The 22,449-nt window shown below is 36.6% G+C and overlaps 1 protein-coding gene across 1 annotated transcript in view; it reads right to left on the bottom strand.

The window, feature by feature from the left end:
- Nucleotides 1–1,727: 1,727 nt before the first annotated feature.
- The window catches only part of LOC150021354 (ephrin type-A receptor 6), a 917,557-nt gene continuing 896,835 nt past the window's right edge, over nt 1,728–22,449 (bottom strand). Inside the window, exons 17-18 of the mRNA XM_090276016.1 lie at nt 3,304–3,453; nt 1,728–2,138 (exon numbers count right to left, since the gene is read on the bottom strand). Coding sequence (XP_090132142.1) covers nt 2,024–2,138; nt 3,304–3,453 — 265 coding nt within the window. The 3' untranslated portion in view covers nt 1,728–2,023. The remainder of the gene's footprint in view (nt 2,139–3,303; nt 3,454–22,449) is intronic.

The raw sequence follows: 22,449 nt of genomic DNA, 5'->3' as shown, positions 1-22,449 counted from the left end.
TGTCTTACATTTGTTATTTATTTGTTATTATTTAATACGTATTGGATGACAGGTAAATGTGGACACTTTATATTTTATTTCCTCTAAATGTGTTCAGATTTGTAGAAATATATCAAGCAAACTGCAGATAGCCTATGAGTGACGCATAACTATGCAGACGATGGCTGGGGAATGCTGCTAGCTATTTCTGACACACTTTGAAAGTGATGGATTTCTCACTTTTTTTAGTATACTTCAAGGAATACTTTAAAGACTCTCCTTTTTAGTTCTACACATTTTTTTTAATGAGAAAAGTTGTAGTAGGCAAAAATCAGGAGATAAATCAACAAGAAAATAAGTATGTGGAAAGGTATGGTCTAGTGGCACAATCAACAAATCTGAAAATAAGAAAAAAATAAGTTCCCTTTAATAGCAAGAAATCTACTTGCACCAGAAAAAATAAATAAATAAATAAATTTAAAAAAATCTGATTTAGGTAGGAATTTGAGAATGTGGGTTGGCACATTTATCTCTGAGATCAAATAAAAACTGATATATTCAATCAGTATTTTTAGCTAATCGGCCCTTTGTTTTTCTCCCTTAACACATTCTCCCTTCTCTTACACTTAGCACAGCAGTCATTATTTTAGTTTCACAAGGAACAGCTCATTTAAGAGTTGAATTTGTTCATAATACGGCACTATTTTGATAAGCTGGCTCAGCTTAATTCACTAAAAGGTATATTTGCCTTTTGTGACAACGTTGAGCAGATTATGACCATGCACACCTTAGCTGTGTTCACATTTTTATGTTACTATAATATGAGCCCAGGTTAACACAAAATTTATATATGCTCATGTGTTAGATCTGTTTATGTCCTCTTTGGAGTGTGCAGTGAATGGCATACCTGTCTCTTGGAAGGTCTGGAAAACAGCTCAGCATGTTGATGTAACTCATTTTGATGAAAAAAACAAAAATTCTTAAACTTGTGAAATGCACTAATATCAAGCAGTCAGCTAGATGTGCCACCATACAATGATTATAAAATGCTGTTCAAATTAAATTAATCTTTTTACATTAAATCCAAAGCTGTAATTTTAGATCTTTTATTCCAAGCAATTCCACTGAGAACAACTAATTATATCAGTGCCTTGATAATTACTTTTGAAAACTTGTGTAGAAGAACCAAGGGAATGGGGATGGTTTTATTCTATACTTCACTCTGTGGCAGCCTTTAGAGCAATGAACTCGCTCATGGTCTCACTAGGGGTGATCTTTATAAGGCAGGAGAGAAATGTACTATAGTCAGTAAAAAATTAGAGGGGAAAAGCCTCTAAACTACCACCTACTATGAAATATGCAGGACACTATAAAGTTCACTTTTAAAAAATTGACAAACCTAGCCTCAGAAGATTTGAAAGCACAGAATGTTTCTCCTTTTCCCTCCCCAATAACCCCTGTCTCACCATAGTCACACCTTACAAGAATTCACTACATAAAATCATTGCTCGTTTCTGCAAATCTAACATCAGGCATCAACAGTTAAAATATTATAAACTAAAGTAACAATATGACTCATAGAGTTAAATATAGTTATCTGACAAATAAATATCTATGTTAATTTGGAAGCTACTTGATCACAAAGCGTGAAAATCATGTCAATTATTTCTTTTTCATTTACTATCAAACTCTAAATATATGACCAAGGAAGACACATCTGGGCAAATTCCTTTGCGTTAAGTCCCTGAATACTTCCAAATAGTTATGCAAAGTTACACATCCATGCTGAGTTATTTTACCATTGTGTAGCGATAATCCGCAGTGGGCCAGGGTTTTTTTTTTTGCAGTTTTTTCAGAGAAGAGCTATGAAGCATGATCTTAAAATCCAGGTTGGAAGCATTAACAAAAGATGTGTGCCCCATAGTCTGAACAGGGGACTGCAGTTTGTAAAGTGATGTTTGGAGAATTGGACCAGAGGGTAGTAGAGAGGATATCTTTTGTTACAGAAATGCTGAGGCACAAGACACGGGTGCTTGCTGTACTTTCATACATGAAATCCTTTTTCCTGTATGTGCATCATGTGTAAACGTAACGTCTGTATACTGCTGACTATTCGTCTCTGGTGTCCAATGAGTATGACTCCAATTCTTCTAACGTCACTGAGAGAGGAAGGAGAGAGAAGAGGAGAGGAGAGGAGAGGAGGTGAGGAGAGGAAGATGAAAGGAGAGGAGAGGGAGAGGAAAGAAGAGGGGAGAGGGGAGAGGAGAGAGGAGAGGACAGAGGAGAGGGGAGAGGGAAGAGAGGGGAGAGGGGAGGAGAGGAGGAAGGAGGGAGAGAGAGAATAGATAATATGAACATTTAGATCTGGTAAGTATGAGAGAGAAAATAAACATTTAGATATGGCAAGTATGCACCATGTCATAAATGCTTTATAAATTTGCCAAAAATTGTGTGTCTGGTAAAATGAAAGAGATATAAATGTATACTGGGAGTTTGTTACTTTTTCTTCTCCCTGGTGACAGCAAATACATCAAGTTAACCTCAAATTTAAGATTATAAGGAAAATTTCAAATTCAGGTATTTATGTAATATTCAAACATTTTATAGGCCTAAGGTTATATAATTTAGGCAATTATATAAATTTTCAGCAGTTTTAGCAAAATAATATGTAGTACAGAATGTATAATGTGGACTTCATGTTCTCAGAGTCAATAATCTGAAAAAGAATGCTATTGTATTACATCAAATCATATGAAATTGCCATTATTATTTTAAAACAATGCAATTTCATATGGCTTAACCTATTAGATTTGGTATCTGATCTTTTAAGCACATCTTGAGCACTTTTATTGCACACAGGCAAATGGTAATCTTTGAGGCAGTGGAGAAATGCCTGGCCATAATAATATAAAGAAAAAACTCTGAAATGACATGATAATATTGTATTATTACAATTATTACATTTGATGAAGCAATAGGAATTGCCTATACAAAATTAGCATATGTGAGTAATAAATAATTTGCCAGGGTAAAACTATGTTGATGTAATGCCTATGATATGAACATGTGTAATATGCATTTTAGCAATCATTATAACATCTTAAATAGTTATTTAAATTAAGTATATTCTTTGAAAGAATAATAGTTAAAAGTGCAACGCCCAACTTCCTCTAGAATGATATTTGAAATGGTGGGGAAAGATGTGGAAATGCCATAGTGGCCTTAGGAGAGGTAGTTTAACCATGGTGCTCTTGATACAGTATTTGAATTTATAATCTCCAGGTTGGAGCATCTAAATGCAGTAATAACCCTAATGCCACTTACTCGATGCTCATTCTTGAGATCAGGTCAAAAGTCGTAAACCCTGCTGCCATGAAGTTATTCTTATATTGCCCCATTTTTATAGAATCCAGCCAGTCACCCACTGTGACAAACAAAGGATATTCAGGAACTTCACCAGGGGACTCTGGCATTCTACAAGAAAAACAAACAAACAAACTATGGAGACCTTTTAAAGCCAGGAAAAGCAAAAAGTACCTAACTTTCCTTTTTCTTTTTACAATACTCTTATATATAATCTTTCCATCCTCCATTTACATAATTTTGCAATTTCCATCATAATCAACCACTTTTATCTGTTGAATTTTAGTTGTCAGGTTTTCTTTGTTTGTTTGTTTGATTTGGTTTTTTTTTGGTCTTTTTCTGCCTTTTGCCACTACTGGGTCTTACACATAATATGTCATGAAAAAACTCATATCTCACTAATTCCTCTTTACTTTTTTGTCTTTTGCATAAAATTGTGTTTTCAATTTTGATGAATACTCACAGGAGACTAACTAGCTACAGGCTGTTGTCCACTCTCTGATCTGCCGCTGAATGTAAAAAGCCCATTTGTCTTTTTCACTTTTGCTATAGTAGTCCCTTCTGTTTTTATAGTGAATTCATTGATCTAGCTAGCCCCCATTTATTTGTTCTCAAACATTCAACAAGAATTTATGATTTATTAAAAAGTAATTTCTGCTGTCATTGCATGAATAAGATGTATATACATCCAAGCATAAGATAATATAGCTCAAAGCACAGATATTATTAAGGCACAAAACAAAGCAAAATCAATGTAAGGTTGGGTTAACAAGAAAAAGAAATACAGCATTGATGAGTTTTAAAGCAAGTGATATAGAAATTTGTATTTTTGTTTCTCAGATCTGATGCAAAGGGCATTCCAATTGGGATAGTTTTATAGTTTTAATACAAAAATAATGTAAAGGTATTATTTTGGAAAGGCTAGTGAATGTGTGTATATATGTGCATATACACAATGTATGTATGTATATAAATATATATACTATATATACAAGTAGTTTTATATCAGTTAAAGTCAGAGGTAATAAAATGGAAACTATTATTATTCTACATACTGAACAGCATGAAAATTAATGTTAATATGTTGTATGGTTTTAAAAATACTTGATAGTAAAAGTGCTTTTATAGTGATAAACATGTTATTAGCCTTTTAGGGTAATAAACATATAATTTTTAAAATTACTAGATCTAGAGTCTATATTACATAGTAAAGCAGTAACAGTTTTTTGTAATGAGTGATGTTTGAGTAAAATCAGTATTTTTTAAGTAATAAAAAACTTTCCCATTAGAAGTAAACCACTGAATTATTTTTATTAGAATATTGAAGGTTATTCCAATTCTCATTTACTTTGCTTTTAATTATTTAGAAAGTTAAAGAATGAAAGAATCTGTAGAGACCTACTTAACTGGAGCCATAGTTTTTAATATTCACATTTGGAATATTTCATTATAATTTTTTACCATTCATATTTGAACTATTTCAGCTTTAACTAGAAACTGATAATATATGAGCACATACGATTAAACCATGTGAAATAAAAATACCTCTGCTGTGAACAGAACAGCATATGCCTGCTCTGTAACCCAGGTATTGTTATGGGGATATCTGTACTAAAGTCGACAATAAAAATAAAGAAAAAAATTATAAGAGTAGGTAGGAGTTAAGCTCTAAGGTCATTGCATAAAATAAAAATTAAGAAAAATCTCTAACATTCAAAATTACCTTGAAAATCTTTTAAACTACCCTTAAATGACCAGGACCTAGGCCTTTGGGACCACAAAAGCCAAAGATGGTATGCATGGCCATACAAGTTGTACACTGTTTGACTCTCGAAGACTCTGACAGGTCTTCCTTGAAATTGTTCAAGAATGAGTCTCTACTAAAGAGGCCTAGAATTCATTTCTTTGCTTTTTCTTTGATTGCTACATGGACTTCCTTTATCCTAAACAGGAGTCTAGTTGAGGGTGGGTAGAGAGAGATGATAGGCTAATTCAGGAGCTTTTGCTCTTTATAAATATATATTTGGAATTTATATAAACTAAGTGCATATATCTTGTGACTATACTGTAGTCTGTATTGAGTCTGGTTACCCTTAACAGTGACTTGTGTCCTTGTCACCACTTCTCAAACCTGTAACTGCATTTCCTATTTTAGATGCTAAGTCACATTCCCTTCCCCTGTACTATAGATTGCAATGCTATTTGACTGTGGGATGTTTCATTCTAAATATCAGAATGATTCATGATATGACCCTAAAGAAAGATTAGTTGTGTCTAAAGGTTGAGAAACTATTATAGCATCTGACAGTAAATACTTTAATTATTGCTATAGTTATTTATTTCCTAGAAGTGTTCATATTTATAAGTATTGTCAAATAAATAAAAATTCATATATAAATACAAAATAATAAAGGTCTCCATGGAAAACAGAGTTAAACAGGGTCTTTAAATTATAGCATCTCTCAGAGTGTTCACTATCCAAATGTCCAGTGTGACTATATAAAAGAATTCAGAATAGCTTCTGTATTGTTTTCCTAAATTATCTGACCAGTTTCTATAGGACATATATTAGGGAATACTCATGAAGAAACGTCACTAAGTTTCAATATTAAAATGTCTAAGGTACCCTTATTGCATACTAACATAAACAAAGCCACATATTTAGAAAACCTAACATCCTATTTTTAAAAAATCTGGTTATTATATCTTTTAATTACTTGTCAAAGAAGTTTGTTGAAATTGAACAAAATTAAAAGAATGTATTTCAATGACTTCCCTTTCACATTCCTATGCAATTCTTGATGTATAGGCATCATCAGATGACTTCCACTTCTGTCTTCCCTGAGATAATGCTGGAATAACTCTTGAGCTTTCTCAATTTCATATAATTGGTGCATGGAAATGGAATTTGCTAACTTTATGTCCTTAGTATAGAAAGGTCATGGAAGGACATTTTGTTTGCTAAATGACTTAAATGGCCTATTTCTCTACTGAATAGCATCCACTATTTGCTCCCAGAATGTTTCAATACCATAATCCGCATTCTCTCCACATGTCTTTAGTAACCTAGTTACTCTTTGCCCTTTATACGACTGCATTGACAGTTGATTTAGTAAGGTCAGTGACCCCTCGTTGTTCACAGCTACTGTGCAACAACTCTTCTTTCACTTATGTTATAATGAAGTTGAAAAATGCTGCCTGGTTTCTGGCTTTGAGGGCTGAGTACCATCACCTTCACATGAATTCTCTGGAATATTACCTAATAAACAATAAATGCCCTTTCTTATCAGGCATGTACAATGATGAATTCAGTTCGCTATTTGCTGAGTACTTAAAAATTTCTGCTCTTTTGTGATTAGTGGGAGCTGCCCACAATGTCTTTACAGCAAAACCTTCAGCTCACATTTAAAAAAGCACATATTGTAGAATAGAAGGTCAAGGGGAGGGGATAGCTTTAGGAAATTTCAGGTATAAATTATGATCAATTTAGATTAGGGAAAGGGCTGGAGTATAGCTAGAATAGGTTACAATACAGTATAAGGTGCACTAACTATATACCTTCAATACATCTAAGTATGTAAAAAAAAAATAGTACTGATACAGCCAATAAGTTTTTATTCTAGTGGGTCCTTTGAGTTAACAATAGTACTAGTCTTTTAATTTAGAAAGTTCTTAGATAGCTTATCAATAGGTATCAAAATTGCCATTAAAAAGCAAGAAGGTTTTGGCCCTGGCTGGGTGGCTCAGTTGGTTGGAACATGGTCCCATACACGAAAAGGTTGCAGGTTTGACCCCTGGTCAGGGCACATTTGTAGGCTGAGGGTTCTATCCCTGGTCATGTGTGTTTGGAGGCAACCAATTGATGTTTCTCCCCCCCCTTCTCCGTCTCTCTCTGTCTCTCTCCCCCTTCGTCCCTCTCTAAAAATCAATAAACATATCATTGGGTGAGGATAAAAAATACTTAAAAAAAAGCAAGAAGGTTTTTCAGACAACCATGATAGGAACAGACTCATACATACAGAGAAATGACTGATAGTTGCCAGAGGGGAGAGGTGTTGGGAGACTGGGTGAAAAGGTGAAGGAACTGAAAACTACAAATTGGTAGTCACAAAATAGTCCTGGAGATGTAAAGTACAGCATAAAGAATAGAGTCAATAATATTGTAATTACTATGTATGGGCCACGTGGGTAGTTGAAATATTGGAGGAACAATTTTGTAAAGTATATAATTACCTAACCACTATGGTTTCATCTGAACCTAATACATAGTAATATTGAATGCAAACTGCAACTGAAAAATAAAATTCAAAAAAGCAAGAAGTTTTTTAGCCTCAAAAGTTTTCTAGAGAAAAAGATGGCAGCAGAGTAGCTACTAGCGCTGTCTACTTGCTCCCATTGTGGAATGGACTTGGAATAAAAGCACAGAAGGGAGAGTGAGTGAGAGCAGCTGTGAGTTAGTGCAAACAGGGGCAAGTGCGGGGACCATATGGCAGTGGGCAAAAACCTTGGGCTGCGCTTTCTAAGCAGTTGCCAGGGTTGCCCAGCACAGCGCTTCTGGCTGCACCATGTAGGGGCAGCTGTGGATTGCCTCATTAGCCTGGAGCTACTGGGGCAAAAAGAGTAGGTCAGGGTGGTGTGGGCCCTGGAAACTGCACTCCCATGGCAGGTGCCCTTCCCAGAGACATCCGGGAAGGATTCAGTGAGAAAGTTTGGATGAAACTGTTGGAGGCACAGGAAGACAGAGACCCGCCCTGACTGTGAGAGAGTGTTTAATTCTTGGAAAGGGGGAGAGTATGGAGAATAGCGCCCCCAGGGACTGATGCTGCAGCATAGGGGCCTCACAGAGACTCTTTTGGAAGAAGATTCTTTTGGCAAGACCTGACTTGACAGGGACCCTGGGCTTGCATGCCTGCGTGTGGAACACAGCAGCTCTGCTAAAAACAGAGGACTAGTGGGTACTGCAGGACCAGTGGGTGGGACCAACCCAGTGCAGCTCACAGTGGAGAGCTGCAGTAAGAGGAGAGGTCAACAGAACCATGAGGGAGAGAACAGCAGCCTTAGCATCCAGCTAAAATCTCCTCACAGCCAGCCAGCCAGAGGAAGTTATGAAATCCATGAAACTTTGACCAGGGACAGATCCAGAAAGAAAAGAAAGTGGTAAAAATCAGATACTACTTAGACAAATTCCACCATGGTCTTCTTTATGAATTATTTTCTTGTCCTCCAAGTTTATTCATTTTAAGTCACCAGTTTTTATATTAAAGTTTTTTCAAATGTCATATTTTTCTCCTCCCATCTATTACTCCACTTTACCATCTAATCTCCTCTTCTTACTTTCGTTTTAAGTTTTTTTTTCTCTTACACAACTAGTATCCATTCTGCACTCTTACTATTTCTCCCCTCTCTAGCTTCTCAAAACCATTTTTCTAGCCATTAGACATCTCACATTTTTCTCCCTCGCTCATAAAATATACTTAATCTCTCTCCACCTTGATCAGTCTTTGCTCATTGTTTGTGGATATGGTGGTAGATGTGGTATTACTGCAATTTTATTAATATATTTTCATTGTTTTGGTATTTCAAATCTCAAATCCTATCATCCTACTCTCCTCCTCCATTAGTATTTTCCTCAAGCCTTTTCTTTCTTGCATCTTAAAGTTGAATTTTCCCCCCTCTTAGCCTGGTTTTCATTTCTTACTCTTAGTATTCCTTCTCCCTCTATCAGCACAAAATCAATTCTCTTTCCTCTAGACAGTTCTTAAGCTTTTCTTTCTTTCTTTCTTTCTTTCTTTCTTTCTTTCTTTCTTTCTTTCTTTCTTTCTTTCTTTCATTTCTTTTTTCTTTCTTATTCCCATCCCACCTATATTAATTTATTGTCAGTAGTACTGGGGAGAAACTTTTTCTCTAATTTGGTTCCTACTTTTTCATCCTTCTTTAATTTTTTGTTTATTTTGTTTATGTTTTCTCTCACACTATATAAACATATATGTATATATATAAACTTCTGTTTAAATCTAATACTACATGCTTCTTCTCTTACTTCATTCTGCCTTCTTCCCTCCATTTTTTACATGCATTGTAAATTTTACTTTCTTTTTGGCATTGCCTTGTTCCTATCCACGACTCTTATTACTCCTTCCCTATCCCTCTCAAAAATCAAAAATCATCTTTCAGTTAGTCAATTCTCATTTTTTTCTTTAGAATAATAGTCATAATCCCTATACATCTATATTAATACTGGTTTATTTGCTGTTGATAGTGTGATTGTGGGTGTCGGTTTCTTGCCTGGGTTGTGTGGTTATGCTTGGACAGCACCTCCACAAAACTATACAAGAAGTCGTGGGCTGAGAAACTCTCAGTGAGATGGAGGGAAGGACCCACCAAAGAGCAAGACAACAACCAAAACACAAGTACAAATAGACAGCCTGAATAAACTGCATAAAGGACATTCTAAGAGCATCAAGCTCAGGAAATCAGAAAGACTGCACCACTGAATCCCACAGGTCTCGTTTCACAGAAGGTCAAAACACAAAGACAGGAAGTCAAAGCATACTAATCTAAGAATCAGAAACAAGAAGAGTCACTGAAAATGGGGAAACAAAGAAACAACCCCCCAACAAAAGGAAAGGAGGAATCCCCCAAAAGAGTGCTTGATGAAATAGAGACAAGCAAGCTATCAGACATGGAATTCAAAATAATGGTTATAAGGAAGCTCAATGGACTCAACAAATTCAGAGAAAACTACAAAGAACTCCAGGAGAACTACAAAGAACTCCAGGGAAGCTACAAGGAACTTACTGTGAACTGTACCAGCATTAAAGAGGACACAGAAACTATCAATAAGCACCAGGAGGAAATGAAGAATACAACTTCTGACCTGAAGAACCCAGTAGAATGAATCAAAAGCAGGCTAGATGAGGCAGAGAATTGGATCAGTGAGCTGGAGGACAACATAGAAAAATATTCCCAGACAGTGCAACAAAACAAAAAAGAAAGACAGAAAAATAATGAACAGTGTTTAAGATTGCTCAGGACAACATGTAACGTAATATTACCCATATCATTGGGATACTAGAAGGAGAAGATGGGGAGCAGAGGATAGAAAACCTGTTTGAAAAAATAATGACGGAAAACTTCCCTACTTGATGAGTGAAAAAGTCATGCAAGTCAAAGAAGCACAGAGGGTCCAAATGAAGATGAACCCAAACAAGCCCACTCCAAGATACATCATAATTAAAATGGCAATACTTGAAGACAAAGAGATGTTCATAAAAGCAGAAAGAAACAGCTAATCTAATAACATACAAGGGAGCTCTGATAAGGCTCTAGCAGATTTCTCAACAGAAACACTACATGTCAGCAGGGAATGGCAAAAATATATTCCAAGCATTGAAAAGAAAAGGATTACAACCAAGAACACTCTACCTAGCAAAGCTCTCATTCAAAATGAAAGGAGAAATAAGCAGTTTCCCAGACAGAAGAAGGCTAAAGGACTATATCTCCACTAAACCATCATTGCAAGACATGCTAAAGGGTCTGCTTTAAGAAGATAAAGAAAAAGAGAGAGACAGAAAGGAACACAGTACAAATGGAAGAAATCACAATGAATAAGTGCCTATCAATAATAATATTAAATGTAAATGGATTAAATACACCAATCAAAAGACATAGGGTAGCTGAATGGATAAGAAAATATGACCCAAATATATGCTGTCTACAGGAAACCCATCTTAGAACAAAAGACTGAAAATTAAGCAATGGAAAAAACAGTTTCAAGAAAATGGACATGAAAAAAATGCTGGGGTAGCAATACTTATATCAGACAAAACAGATTTCACAGCAAAGGCCATAAAAAAAGACAAAGAAGGACATTTCATAATACTTAAGGGAAAAATCCATCAAGAAGATATAACCCTTGTAAACATATATGCACCCAACATAGGAGCACCCAAATATGTAAGGAAAATTTTGAAAGACTTCAGGAAAGATATAGACTGCAACACACTCATAGTCACCAATGGACAGATCTTCGAAGCAAAGAAACACCAAGGATATTGAGGCACTGAACAATAGATCAAATGAATTTAGTGGATATATATAGAACTTTTCACCCCAAAGAAGCAAAATATACATTCTTTTAAAGTGCACATGAAACATTTGCAAAGATAGACCACATGGTAGGACACAAAACAAGCCTCAACAAATTAAAGAACATTTAAATTATATCAAGCATCTTCTCAGATCACAATGCCTTGAAACTGGAAGTCAACCTCAAGGAAAAAACTAAAAAACATTCAAGCTCATGGAGAATGAATAACATGCTATTAAATAATGAATGGGTTAACAATGACTTCAAGGAAGAAATCAAAAAGTTCCTGGAAACAAATGATAACAAACACATAACAATCCAAAACCTATGGGATACAGCGAAGAAGTCCTGAGAGAAAAGTTCATAGCAGTACAGGCCTACCTAAAAAGGATACAAAAATCTCTAATAAAAAATCTAACCCTAAGCTACAAGAACTAGAGGAACAACAACAAACAAAGCTCAGAACGAGTAGAAGGAAGGAAATCATCAAGATCAGAGTAGAATCAAATGACATAGAGACTAAACAAACAATTCAAAAGATCAATAAAACCAGGAGCTGGTTCTTTGAAAAGATAACAAAATCAACAAGACTTTAGCCAGGCTCTTCAAGAAAAAAAGAGAGAAGACCCAAATAAATAAAATCAGAAATAAAGGAGGAGAGGCCTAGATAGACATGCTGTGTCTACCTCCATAACTAAGAAGGAATACAACAACTTCAGAACTAAAGACAACCAGAAGTTCCAGAAAATCGAGCTACGTGGAAGTCCAACAAAGATATAAAGAAGAAATATTCATACAGATAGGTAGGGGTGGAGCCAGGGGTAGAGGACGCGGTGTGGTGGTGGCAGAAGCAGCAGCAGCAGCAGGCCAGCAGAAAGCACAGCCACACATTTTTAAAAGTTGGGAGGGAAACCCGGGGAGCACTCCCAGCAGCAGACCAGACTGCACAGCTCACAGTCCCAGCACCAGAGAAAATAAAGCCTCATTGCTTTTGACTGTGCATACCAGTGGGGGTTGTGGCAGAGAAAGAATCTGCTGGTAGCTCAGCAGAGTTCACATGTTTAAAGGGTCCGGACAGTCCTAGAATGTCCTCAGACCCACCTACTCTGGGAACAACAGCCAGGGCAACAGGTAGAGAGGTGCCAGTCCCATATGAAAGTGGAAGAAGTGCCTGGAAAAAAGACAAGTGCTGAGAAAGTGGCATTGTTCCCTCTCAGACCCCCTCCTCCCCACACAGCGCCACAACGTGTTGAAAGAGATCATCCTGTACTGATGAATACCTAAGGCTCCACCCCTTACAACATAACAGGAGCTACAACTCTAACACACACAGGCAAACAAACACAGGAGCCTGTCAAGATGAGGAGACAGAGAAGTAGGGCCCAAAACAGGGAATGGATCAAGGTTTCAATGGGATAAATAAGCGATGCGCAGATAACCAACCTAACAAACGAGGAGATAGCCAACCTAACAAATGTAGAGTTCAAAACACTTATGATAAAGATGCTCACAGGCTTGACAGATATGCTTAAGTAAGGCAAATGCATAAGGGAAGAAGTGAATGCTACACTAAATAAAGTGAAGGAAAAAGCAACAAAACCAAAGGTAACAAGAAGGAAACCAGAGTTCAATTCAATGATTTGGAACATAAAGAAGAAAAAAACAGTCAACCAATACAGAATGAGGAAACAAAAATTGAAAAAAGTGAGGAGAAGCTTAGGATCCTCTGGGACAACTTTAAACGTGCCAACATCTGAACCATAGGGGTGCCAGAAGGAGAAGAGGAAGAGCAAGAAATCAAAAACTTATATGAGAAAATAATGAAGGAAAACCTCCTAAATTTGGCAAAGGAAATAGACATACAAGTTCAGGAAGCACGTAGAGTTCTGGGTGAGCTGGACTCAGAGGGACCACACCATGACACATCATGATTAAATGCTGAAGGTGAAAGATAAAGAGAGAATCTTTAAAACAGCAAGAGAAAAGCAGAGAGTTACCTACAAAGGGGTGCCTATAAAACTATCAGTGCATATCTCAAAAGAAATTTTGCAGGCAAGAAGGGACTGGCAAGATGTATTCAAGGTGATGAAAAGCAAGGACTTAGAACCAAGGATACTCTATCCAGCAAAGCTATCATTTAGAATGGAAGGACAGATAAAGTGCTTCCCAGGAAAGGTAAAGATAAAGGAGCTCATCATCACCAAAGTATTACTACATGAAATGTCAAAGGGGCTTAGGAAAAGAAGATCAAAATTATGAACATAAAATGACAACAAACTCACAACTATCAACAATTGAATTTAAAAAATAAAAACAAACACCAACTAAGCAAACCAGAATAGGAACAGAATCATAGGTATGGGGATTATTTGGAGAGTTATCAGCTGGGAGGGGAAAGGTGGAGAAATGGGGAAATGGTGTAGGGATTAAGAAGCATAATTGGTTGCTACAAAATAGACAGGGGGAAGTTAATAATATAGGAAAGGGTGAAGCCAAAGAACTTATGTGAATGATCCATGGACATGAACTAAGGGCGATGGGATTGCTGGAGGGAAGGGTGTTACTGGGAAGAGAGGAGCAAAGAGAAGGAAATGGGACTACTGTAACAACATAATCAAAAAATACACTTAAAATAAAAAGAAATGAAAGAGAAGAAATCACAACTGATACCACAGAAATACAAAGTATTGTAAGAAATTATTATGAAGAACCGTATCACAAGAAATTTGACAACCTAGATGAAATGGACAAATTTCTGGAAACATATAATCTTCCAAAATTGAGTCAAGAAGAAGCAGAAAGGCTGAACAGACTGATAACAAAGAGTGAAACTGAAACAGTAATCAAAAAACTTCTGGCACACAAAAGCCCTGGACCAGATGGCTTCACAGGTAAATTTTACAAAACATTTAGGGAAGAACTAACTCCTATCCTTCTCAAACTATTCCAAAATATGCAAGAAGAGGGAAGACTCCCTACCTCTTTCTATGAAGCCAGTATTACTCTAATTCCAAAACCAGGTCAAGACACAACAAAGAGAACTACAGGCCAATATGACTGATGAACATAGATGCTAAAATCCTCAACAAAATTTTGGCAGGAGGAATCACAATACCTGATACCAAACTATACTACAAGGCCATGGTAATCAAAACAGCCTGGTACTGGCATAAGAACAGACATATAGATCAATGGAACAGAACAGAGAGCCTAGAAATAAACCCAGGTCTATATGGTCAACTAATATTTGACAACGGGAGAAAGAACATAAAATGGAGTTAAAAGGGCCTCTTCAACAAATGGTGTTGGGAGAACTAGACAGGGATATGCAAAAAAATAAAACTAGACCACCAATTTACAATGTACACCAGAATAAACTCAAGATAGATCAAAGACTTAAATGTAAGCCATGATGCCATAAAAGTCCTAGAGGGAAACATAGGCAGGAAAATTTCAGATATCCCACCTAGCAATATTTTTCACCAATATATCTCCTAAGGCAAGGGAAATAAAGAAAAAAATAAACAAATGGGACTACATCAAACTAAAGAGTTTCTGCTCAGCAAAAGGAAACATCAGCAAGATGAAAAGGGAACCAACCATATGGGAAAATATGTTTGCCAATGATTCCTCAGACAAGTGATTTATCTCCAAAATATATAAAGGACTTATACGACTTAACATCCAGGAGAGAGACAACCCAGTTAAAGAATGGGCAAAGGACCCGAACAAACACTTCTCCAAAGAGGACATACAGAGGGTCCATAGACATATGAAAGAATGTTCAACATCACTAGCCATCAGAGAGATGCAAATAAAAACCACAATGAGATACCACCTCACACTAGTCAGAATGGCCATTATCAACAAATCAACAAACAACTTGTGCTGGCGAGGATGCGCAGAAAAGGGAACCCTAGTGCACTGCTGGTGGGAATGCAGACTGGTGCAGCCACTATGGAAAACAGTATGGAATTTCCTCAAAAAACTAAAAATGGAACTGCCTTTTGAGCCAGCAATTCCATTGCTAGGATTATATCCAACAAATTCTGAAACAACAATTAAAAAGAACCTATGCACCCCTATGTTCATAGCAGCATTATTTACAATAGCCAAGTGCTGGAAACAACCTAAGTGTCCATCTGTAGATGAGTGGATCAAAAAACTGTGTTACATTTACACAATGGAGTACTATGTAACAGAAAGAAAGAAGGAACTTCTACCATTTGCAACAACATGGATAGAACTAGAGAGAATTATCCTTAGTGAAATAAACTAGACAGTGAAAGAGAAATACCATATGATATCACCTAATACAGGAGACTAATGAACAGCACATATGAATGAGCAGAATTGAACCATAGGCATGTAAACAAGGAGTAGACTAACAGTGACAAGAAGGGAGGAGGGAGGAAGGGAAGTGGGGTAAGAAGGGGAAGGGTCTAGTCAAAGGATATGTATAAATGATCCATGGACATGGACAACTGAGTGGGGATTGACTGTGGGAGAAGGAGTGGCAGGGTGCGGGGAAGGAAAGGGTGAAAAAGTGGGACAACTGTAATAGAAAAACAAAAATTTTTAGTGGGGCAAATATGAAAGCAAAATAAATTAATAAATGAGCCAGCAAATTCCCCATCTCCCCGAAAACCTCATAGGTAGGAAAGTGAACAAAAGAAAATGTAAAGTATGGAAATGAAATTTTAGTGAATATTAGAAGAATTTTCCTTCACACTGTGTATTTTTCTCTCTATCTGATCCCTTCAGAATTTGGCATTCTGAAGAAGTAAGTAATGACATAGGTTCTTTGCATAAAACTAATAAGACCAGTTGTTAATAGAGGTTTTGTTAACCAAGACTTTGACTGGAATGTCATGACTGAAGGAGGCATGCCTGGGCTCTGATTGTTACCAAAAAGCCCCGAGGAACTGGGATTGACTTTCAAAGGTAATACAATTCCATGAGGATAAAAGGCCTGGTACCTTGGTTGGTTGTGCGGTTCATGGCAATCTTTCCAGGGAAGGAGCGAAGGCTGCTTTCCTGAAAGATGGCTAGAAGGAACCTTAAGGCACAATGGAAAACCTGAAGGACTTGGAAAGGACAGATGTTTACAGGCAAGACTGAATGGCAGTTATGGGGCTTAGCTTCTGTGTCCTGAAGGGCAGACTGAAAGTCACCCTAAAGGTTCCTTGTGTAACTTCCAGCATAGCAGACTTAAAGATCACATGTGATACTTTGCTGCTCTTGTTGTGTTTCTACAAATGAACAAGATAAGTTAAAAGTGGACTTAATGCAGTCTCTTTAATGACAAGGAGGGTAATCTTGAGAAAAATCGTGATTCAAGGAAAATCACAATGCTAAGTGGTAGACTATAAACTAGTGAAGCCAACTGTCTTTAAAGTTTATTTTCATTTAAAGTTTGTTGTCATTTAAAAGTTAAACTAGGTCAGTGATATCATCAAAATGCTTAATTTACAGGCAAGAAGAATGTCAAATACCTTGTAACTACTGGATGTCTTTCCAATAAGACAGTCTTGCAGATTTAAAGACGGGTGTGTGGGTTATGTTGCATAAATCACCATGTGTGTTCTGTTTTCATAGGATGAAACCTATGATCTCATTACCTAAGTGGTTGTCTGTACGTATAGGCCTCACTTAATCCTGTCTGCATTGCTGCCTTTTGAGACTCAACGATTTGGCTGAACTAAGTGGCTGGGTTGGTGAAGTATGGGGTGGTGTGCGGGCTTCACTTTAAAACTGGTGTCTCTTTTCTACCCTAATGGCTTGGACTGAGGCCCCAAGGCCTCAGAGTGGGGAAAACCTAAAATATTCTCTTCAGACCAAACTAAATATAGTGGGCAAAAGGGTTTTGGATAGGTATGACGTGCCTTGTACACCTTCCTTCAAAGAAGCCTTTTTCCCCCTACTATCGGACATTGAAAAATTAACCCCTGCCTTTTGTCACTAGTAGTTATGGATTGAATGATGCCTTTTAACCCTGTTGCCAAATTTGTTGCCCTGGAATACAACAAGAATGCCAGCCTGTTAAACCAAGCATGCTGCTGTCCAGGGACAGCCAACTGACCTGGAGCCTGCAAGATCCTTCCCCATGTGGGAAGGCCACCCTCCCCTCCACACCCCCACTCTTAGTAGGGGTTTCTGGACCCAAGGGTATGTAGGACGACAACCATGTTCAGCTTGAAGCAGTTAGAGGAACATGAGACTTTTGCCCATTGTCCTTTATAAGATTATAAAGGGTCTTAAGTCTGAGAGGGGGAATTGTTACAGAGCAGGGGTCACCCCCTAAAAACATAAATTAAAAAAATGGGCAAAGGACATGAACAGATACTTCTCCAAGGAGCACATACAGAGTGCCCATAGGCACACGAAAGAATGCGCAATATCAATAGCCATCATAGGGGTGCAAATTAAAACTACAATGAGATACCACCTCAGAATGGCCATCATTAACAAATCAAGAAACAACAAGTGCTGCTGGCAAGGATGTGGAGAAATGGGAACCCTACTGCAGCGTTGGCGGGAATGCAGACTGGTGCAGCCACTATGGAAAACAGTATGGAATTTCCTCAAAAAACTGAAAATGGAACTGGCTTTTGAACCAGCAATTTCATTGCTAGGATTATACCCAAAGAATCCTGACACACCAATTTAGAAGAACCTATGCACCACCCCTATGTTCATAGCAGCATTATTTACAATAGCCAAGTGATGGAAACAGCCTAAGTGCCCATCAGTGGATGAGTGGATCAAAAAAACATGGTACCTTTGCACAATGGAATGTTATGCAGCAGAAAGAAAGAAGGAATTCCTACCTTTTGTGGCAACAGAGATGGAACTGGGGAGTATTATGCTTAGTGAAAGAAGCCTGATGAAGAAATATTAATACCATATGATCTAACCTAATACAGGAAACTATTGAACAAAACATATAAACAGCAAAATAGAACCAGAGGCATGGAAACAAGGAACAGATTGACAGTGTCCAGAGCAGAGTGGTGGTGGTGGTGGTGGGGGAGAAGCAGGGAAGGAAGGGGCAGGGTCAAGTCAAACAACCAATATAAATGGCCCATGGACATGGACAACAGTGTGGGAATTGACTGGGAGAGGGAGGAGGTGGGTGAGGCAGGGGAGAGCAATAGGGGAAAAATAGGACAACTGTAATAGAACAACAATAAAAAAGAAAAGAAACTAAAAAAAAAAAAATGAAGCAAGGGAGGAACACATAAATACTTTCACATAAAAAATGACCAGTGAAGGAAAAAAAATGTTTTCCATGTTTTGTATCCATCATGTAAATATGATAGTAATAGATCTATTAAAAATAATTCAAGAAAGTAGTGTTTGAGAAGGACTATAGGAAGGTAAGGTCTTGTTTTAATAGGAAACCATTACATGCATTACATGCCTAAAGGCTTTTCTCCTCTTAACTACTCTAATGTAGCTTCTTTTTTCCTGGCTCTTACAACTTGTATATGGTTAGCAGAGCTGTACAAACAGGGTCCATTCTATTTTTTATCCTCTTTATTTCAAATATTTATAAATATTTTGCACATTTCAATAGTCTTCTAACTACTATTCAAATGAGTGTATAATATTCTGTATGTCAATGCTTAATTATTAATTCGCTGAAATGAGACTCTTAGATTACTAACAACATTCTTCTGTTAGAGATGATTATACAGTCTTAAAGCATGTATCTTTTGCTTCAGCTGAATTACTTCCTTGGGCAAAATCCATAAGTAAAGGAAAAAATATTTTAAGAGTAAGTTCAAGGTCCCTGATGACAGGAACTCTATCTCACACCTTCCTATTTTTTGTAGGTTTAGAACAATGCTGTAAGTATTATTATAGGAATTCATTAAATAGATGATGATTTAAAGTTGCATGTTCTTTACAGAAAAGTTTGGGCTATGACAGAATGGCCGATTCATATTGAATAATCTATTTTCATTTAATTTCATTAAGAGAAACTGTCTATTGATGTAATGGTCAGTCTACTGTTTACTTAACATATTCTTTGTACTGTGAAAATGTTTGCTTATCTTTGTCTTTATAGGTTGCAGAGTGAAGGAAGAGGCAGTTAAAGGTGACGTGAGGTAGCACAGACTTATGGGCCTAGAACCACAAAATCAGCATTTTTCTTATTCAATATCAGTGCTTTTACATGAGTTTCTTTTCTCATGACTCAGGGACTACAGTTCACCCTATTAAGTTAATCCATAAAATAACCTCCTAATACACATACTACCTACCTAACCTTTGAATGAAGAATTTATTTAATTGGATAAAAAAACATTGCTTTTTTCAATTAGGTCTAACTGTAAACTTGAGCACAAGTTAAATTAGTGGAAGAATTCTGATATTCTTTTAAAACGTTAAAGTATAATTTTATTCAAAATGCTATAAAATTCATAGAACAATGCCATATATCTTGAGACTACTTCATTTTTATGAGTAATATATTTTGTTTCAAACAGACTGACTCTCCATAGTGTTTATATTAGAAACATGAATTATTTTTGTCAGCTTTTTATTTTCAGAATGTCTTCAGGATTTTTTATTGATATGATTATTTAATTCTCATAATAAGCCTGATAATTTGTGAAAAGTATGAAGTAATAAAACTCAGACAAAAATTTAAAATTATAGGTGTCTTTGAACATTAGGAGAGAGATACAGAGCAGGAAAAAAAAAACTGTTTAAAAAGCTCCCATAATTCTGAGTACCCAGCACATGGTCTGTATAGCTGGAGTAATAGATTACTGAACCTTGAGAAAAGCCTATTTGTGTGAAGAAATAGATTTCATATTCCATGCAAACTACAATTCATTAGCAGTGGTTGTCACAATGTAGTCTTGAGAAGAATACCGAGGCAGCATTTGGGCTCAGTGGGAAAGTGTTGTGATGATTAGTAATATCTGCCATAATAAGAAGAAAAAGCAAAGCATATATTTGCCAACCCTGGAAAAATACAACCTACAAAAATGCCTGAGGATGTAATTCTGGAATTATGTTGCTGCCATATTTTCCTTATTTCTCTATTATGTTGTAGTTTCTACTTTCTTTTTCAAGTATTGTTCTTCAAATGGCTGAGCATTATAGGAGAATATTGAGGGGATAGAATATATGGACTGTACATTTGCTGCTTACTTCCATGACTAAGAGCATGTACTCTACATCCTTGTATTCTTAGCGGAACATAAAATAATAGGTTGTGTCCCACTACAAATTCTTTTTGGTATTTTAAATAGTCCATCTATGAAGTCTGATTAGTCCAGAGACAAATCTATCTGGAAATGTAAAAATGTACCTTATTTCTTATAATTACATTTTTCAAATAATACTGTATTGGGAAAATCTTGGCATTTTGTGTGATTGAATACTGTGTAGTGGAAAGAACAGGGCTTTGCAGTTAGTGTACCTTGTTCAAATTACTGATTTACTAATTATTTGCTGTGTACTCTTGGGAAAGTTAGCTCATTTCCTTATCTGAGAGATGGAGATAATAATAGTGAAAAATAAATGACCTAGCAGATAAAGTGGCCAGTACAATGACTGGCACATAGTAGGTTCTCAACAAATAACAGTAAAAGTTATTATTGATAGTGTATATTAGATTTTATATGAACATTAGCATGGGAATTAACATTAGTATTTTTATCTTGTGCCAACAGTTCATGTAAATTGAATTTAGATTTTCTAATGGGTAGAAATTTCACACTTCTTGATTAGTACTTAATGTTCTGTTTTCCTTCCACAGAGCTTTGTTAATTCCTCAATTCAACACTGGGTTTTATCCAGTTAGTTATTTCTCTATCATAAAAACATCATTAAAAGTCTTTGTTACAGAAGTCAAACAAAATAAGTTCTCCATGAGTTGGTATCTAGAGATAATAATTTAGCAAGTACTAATTATGCACAGCATAGGCAGCATTGAGCAAGATCTCTCCAAAATGAATGGAAAAATTTATGTCAAACTGTTGAAAGTTATTGACCTCTGAAGACAGGATTATAGGTGCTTTATTAACTGGATGGAGGGAGGCGGTACCATTTAGCTTTACAAAGTTAACTCATAGTTCTCTAAAGCAGAGGTTCTGAATTAAGACATTGGTTTAATTTTTTCTTTACCTTCACAATTCACATATTACGAAGCTAAGGGCTTAAAAACTCAACTAGATTTATATATAGTACTAAGAAAAGTGGTAGTTCCAGTTCCTACATTATAAGAACCTTAACTACAGTCCAGTAGGTAGTGATAATACTCCTAAATGCCTTGGCCTGAACAGAACATGACTTTTGAGGCAAGTGATTACTGAAGACTGGTCCATCTGGTCAAACACTGCCCGCCCCTAGATGCCACATTTTTCTTTTAGCAGATGTTGTCAAAGGAGCCCATAATTTTTAAAGTTCTTTCACAGTGACATTCTGGGAATCTGGAGCAGAGATGTAGAAAACTGTTATTTTCTTATTACATGGCAGCCCTGTCCAAAGGGCATCGGCAGCTGACTTCAACAGAGTGCACTCAGTAGGCTGCAGTGTGTGGAAGAATGAGGGATAGGAGTGAATAGGTAGGGGAATAAATGTGAGTGGGTCTGGGAAGGTAGATCTGGGTTAAAGAATAATCATACAGCCATCAATCTGCTTTGTGCTATTAAACTATTGGATCCCAGATATAACCCTGCACTCCATGGGAGTATGCTTGACTTGAAGTTGAGAGTAGCTACCAAATTGATCATGAGGGTCAGGGGAGAGGGAGCAAAATATGTTTCAAATGACATGGCCAGGCAGCTGTTCCTCTTGCCATTCTCCATGTAGCCTTGGCCACAAGCAGGGCCTTTTCTTCTGGGCGCTGTGCACCATGTGATAGCTACACATAATTCTTTGAAAGGAAGTTATAGGGCATCACTGTAGAATAAATTACAGTGAAAGTAGTTTGAAATTCACACTTATGAAAGAATGACTGCCTATATTATTAAGGTATTTTTGCAAAATTATTTCTT

The sequence above is a fragment of the Furipterus horrens genome, unplaced genomic scaffold (assembly GCF_987537825.1).
Source record: "Furipterus horrens unplaced genomic scaffold, mFurHor1.1.pri manual_scaffold_1, whole genome shotgun sequence".
Taxonomy (NCBI): Eukaryota; Metazoa; Chordata; class Mammalia; order Chiroptera; family Furipteridae; genus Furipterus; species Furipterus horrens.
This window is presented reverse-complemented; position numbering and strand designations above follow the sequence as displayed.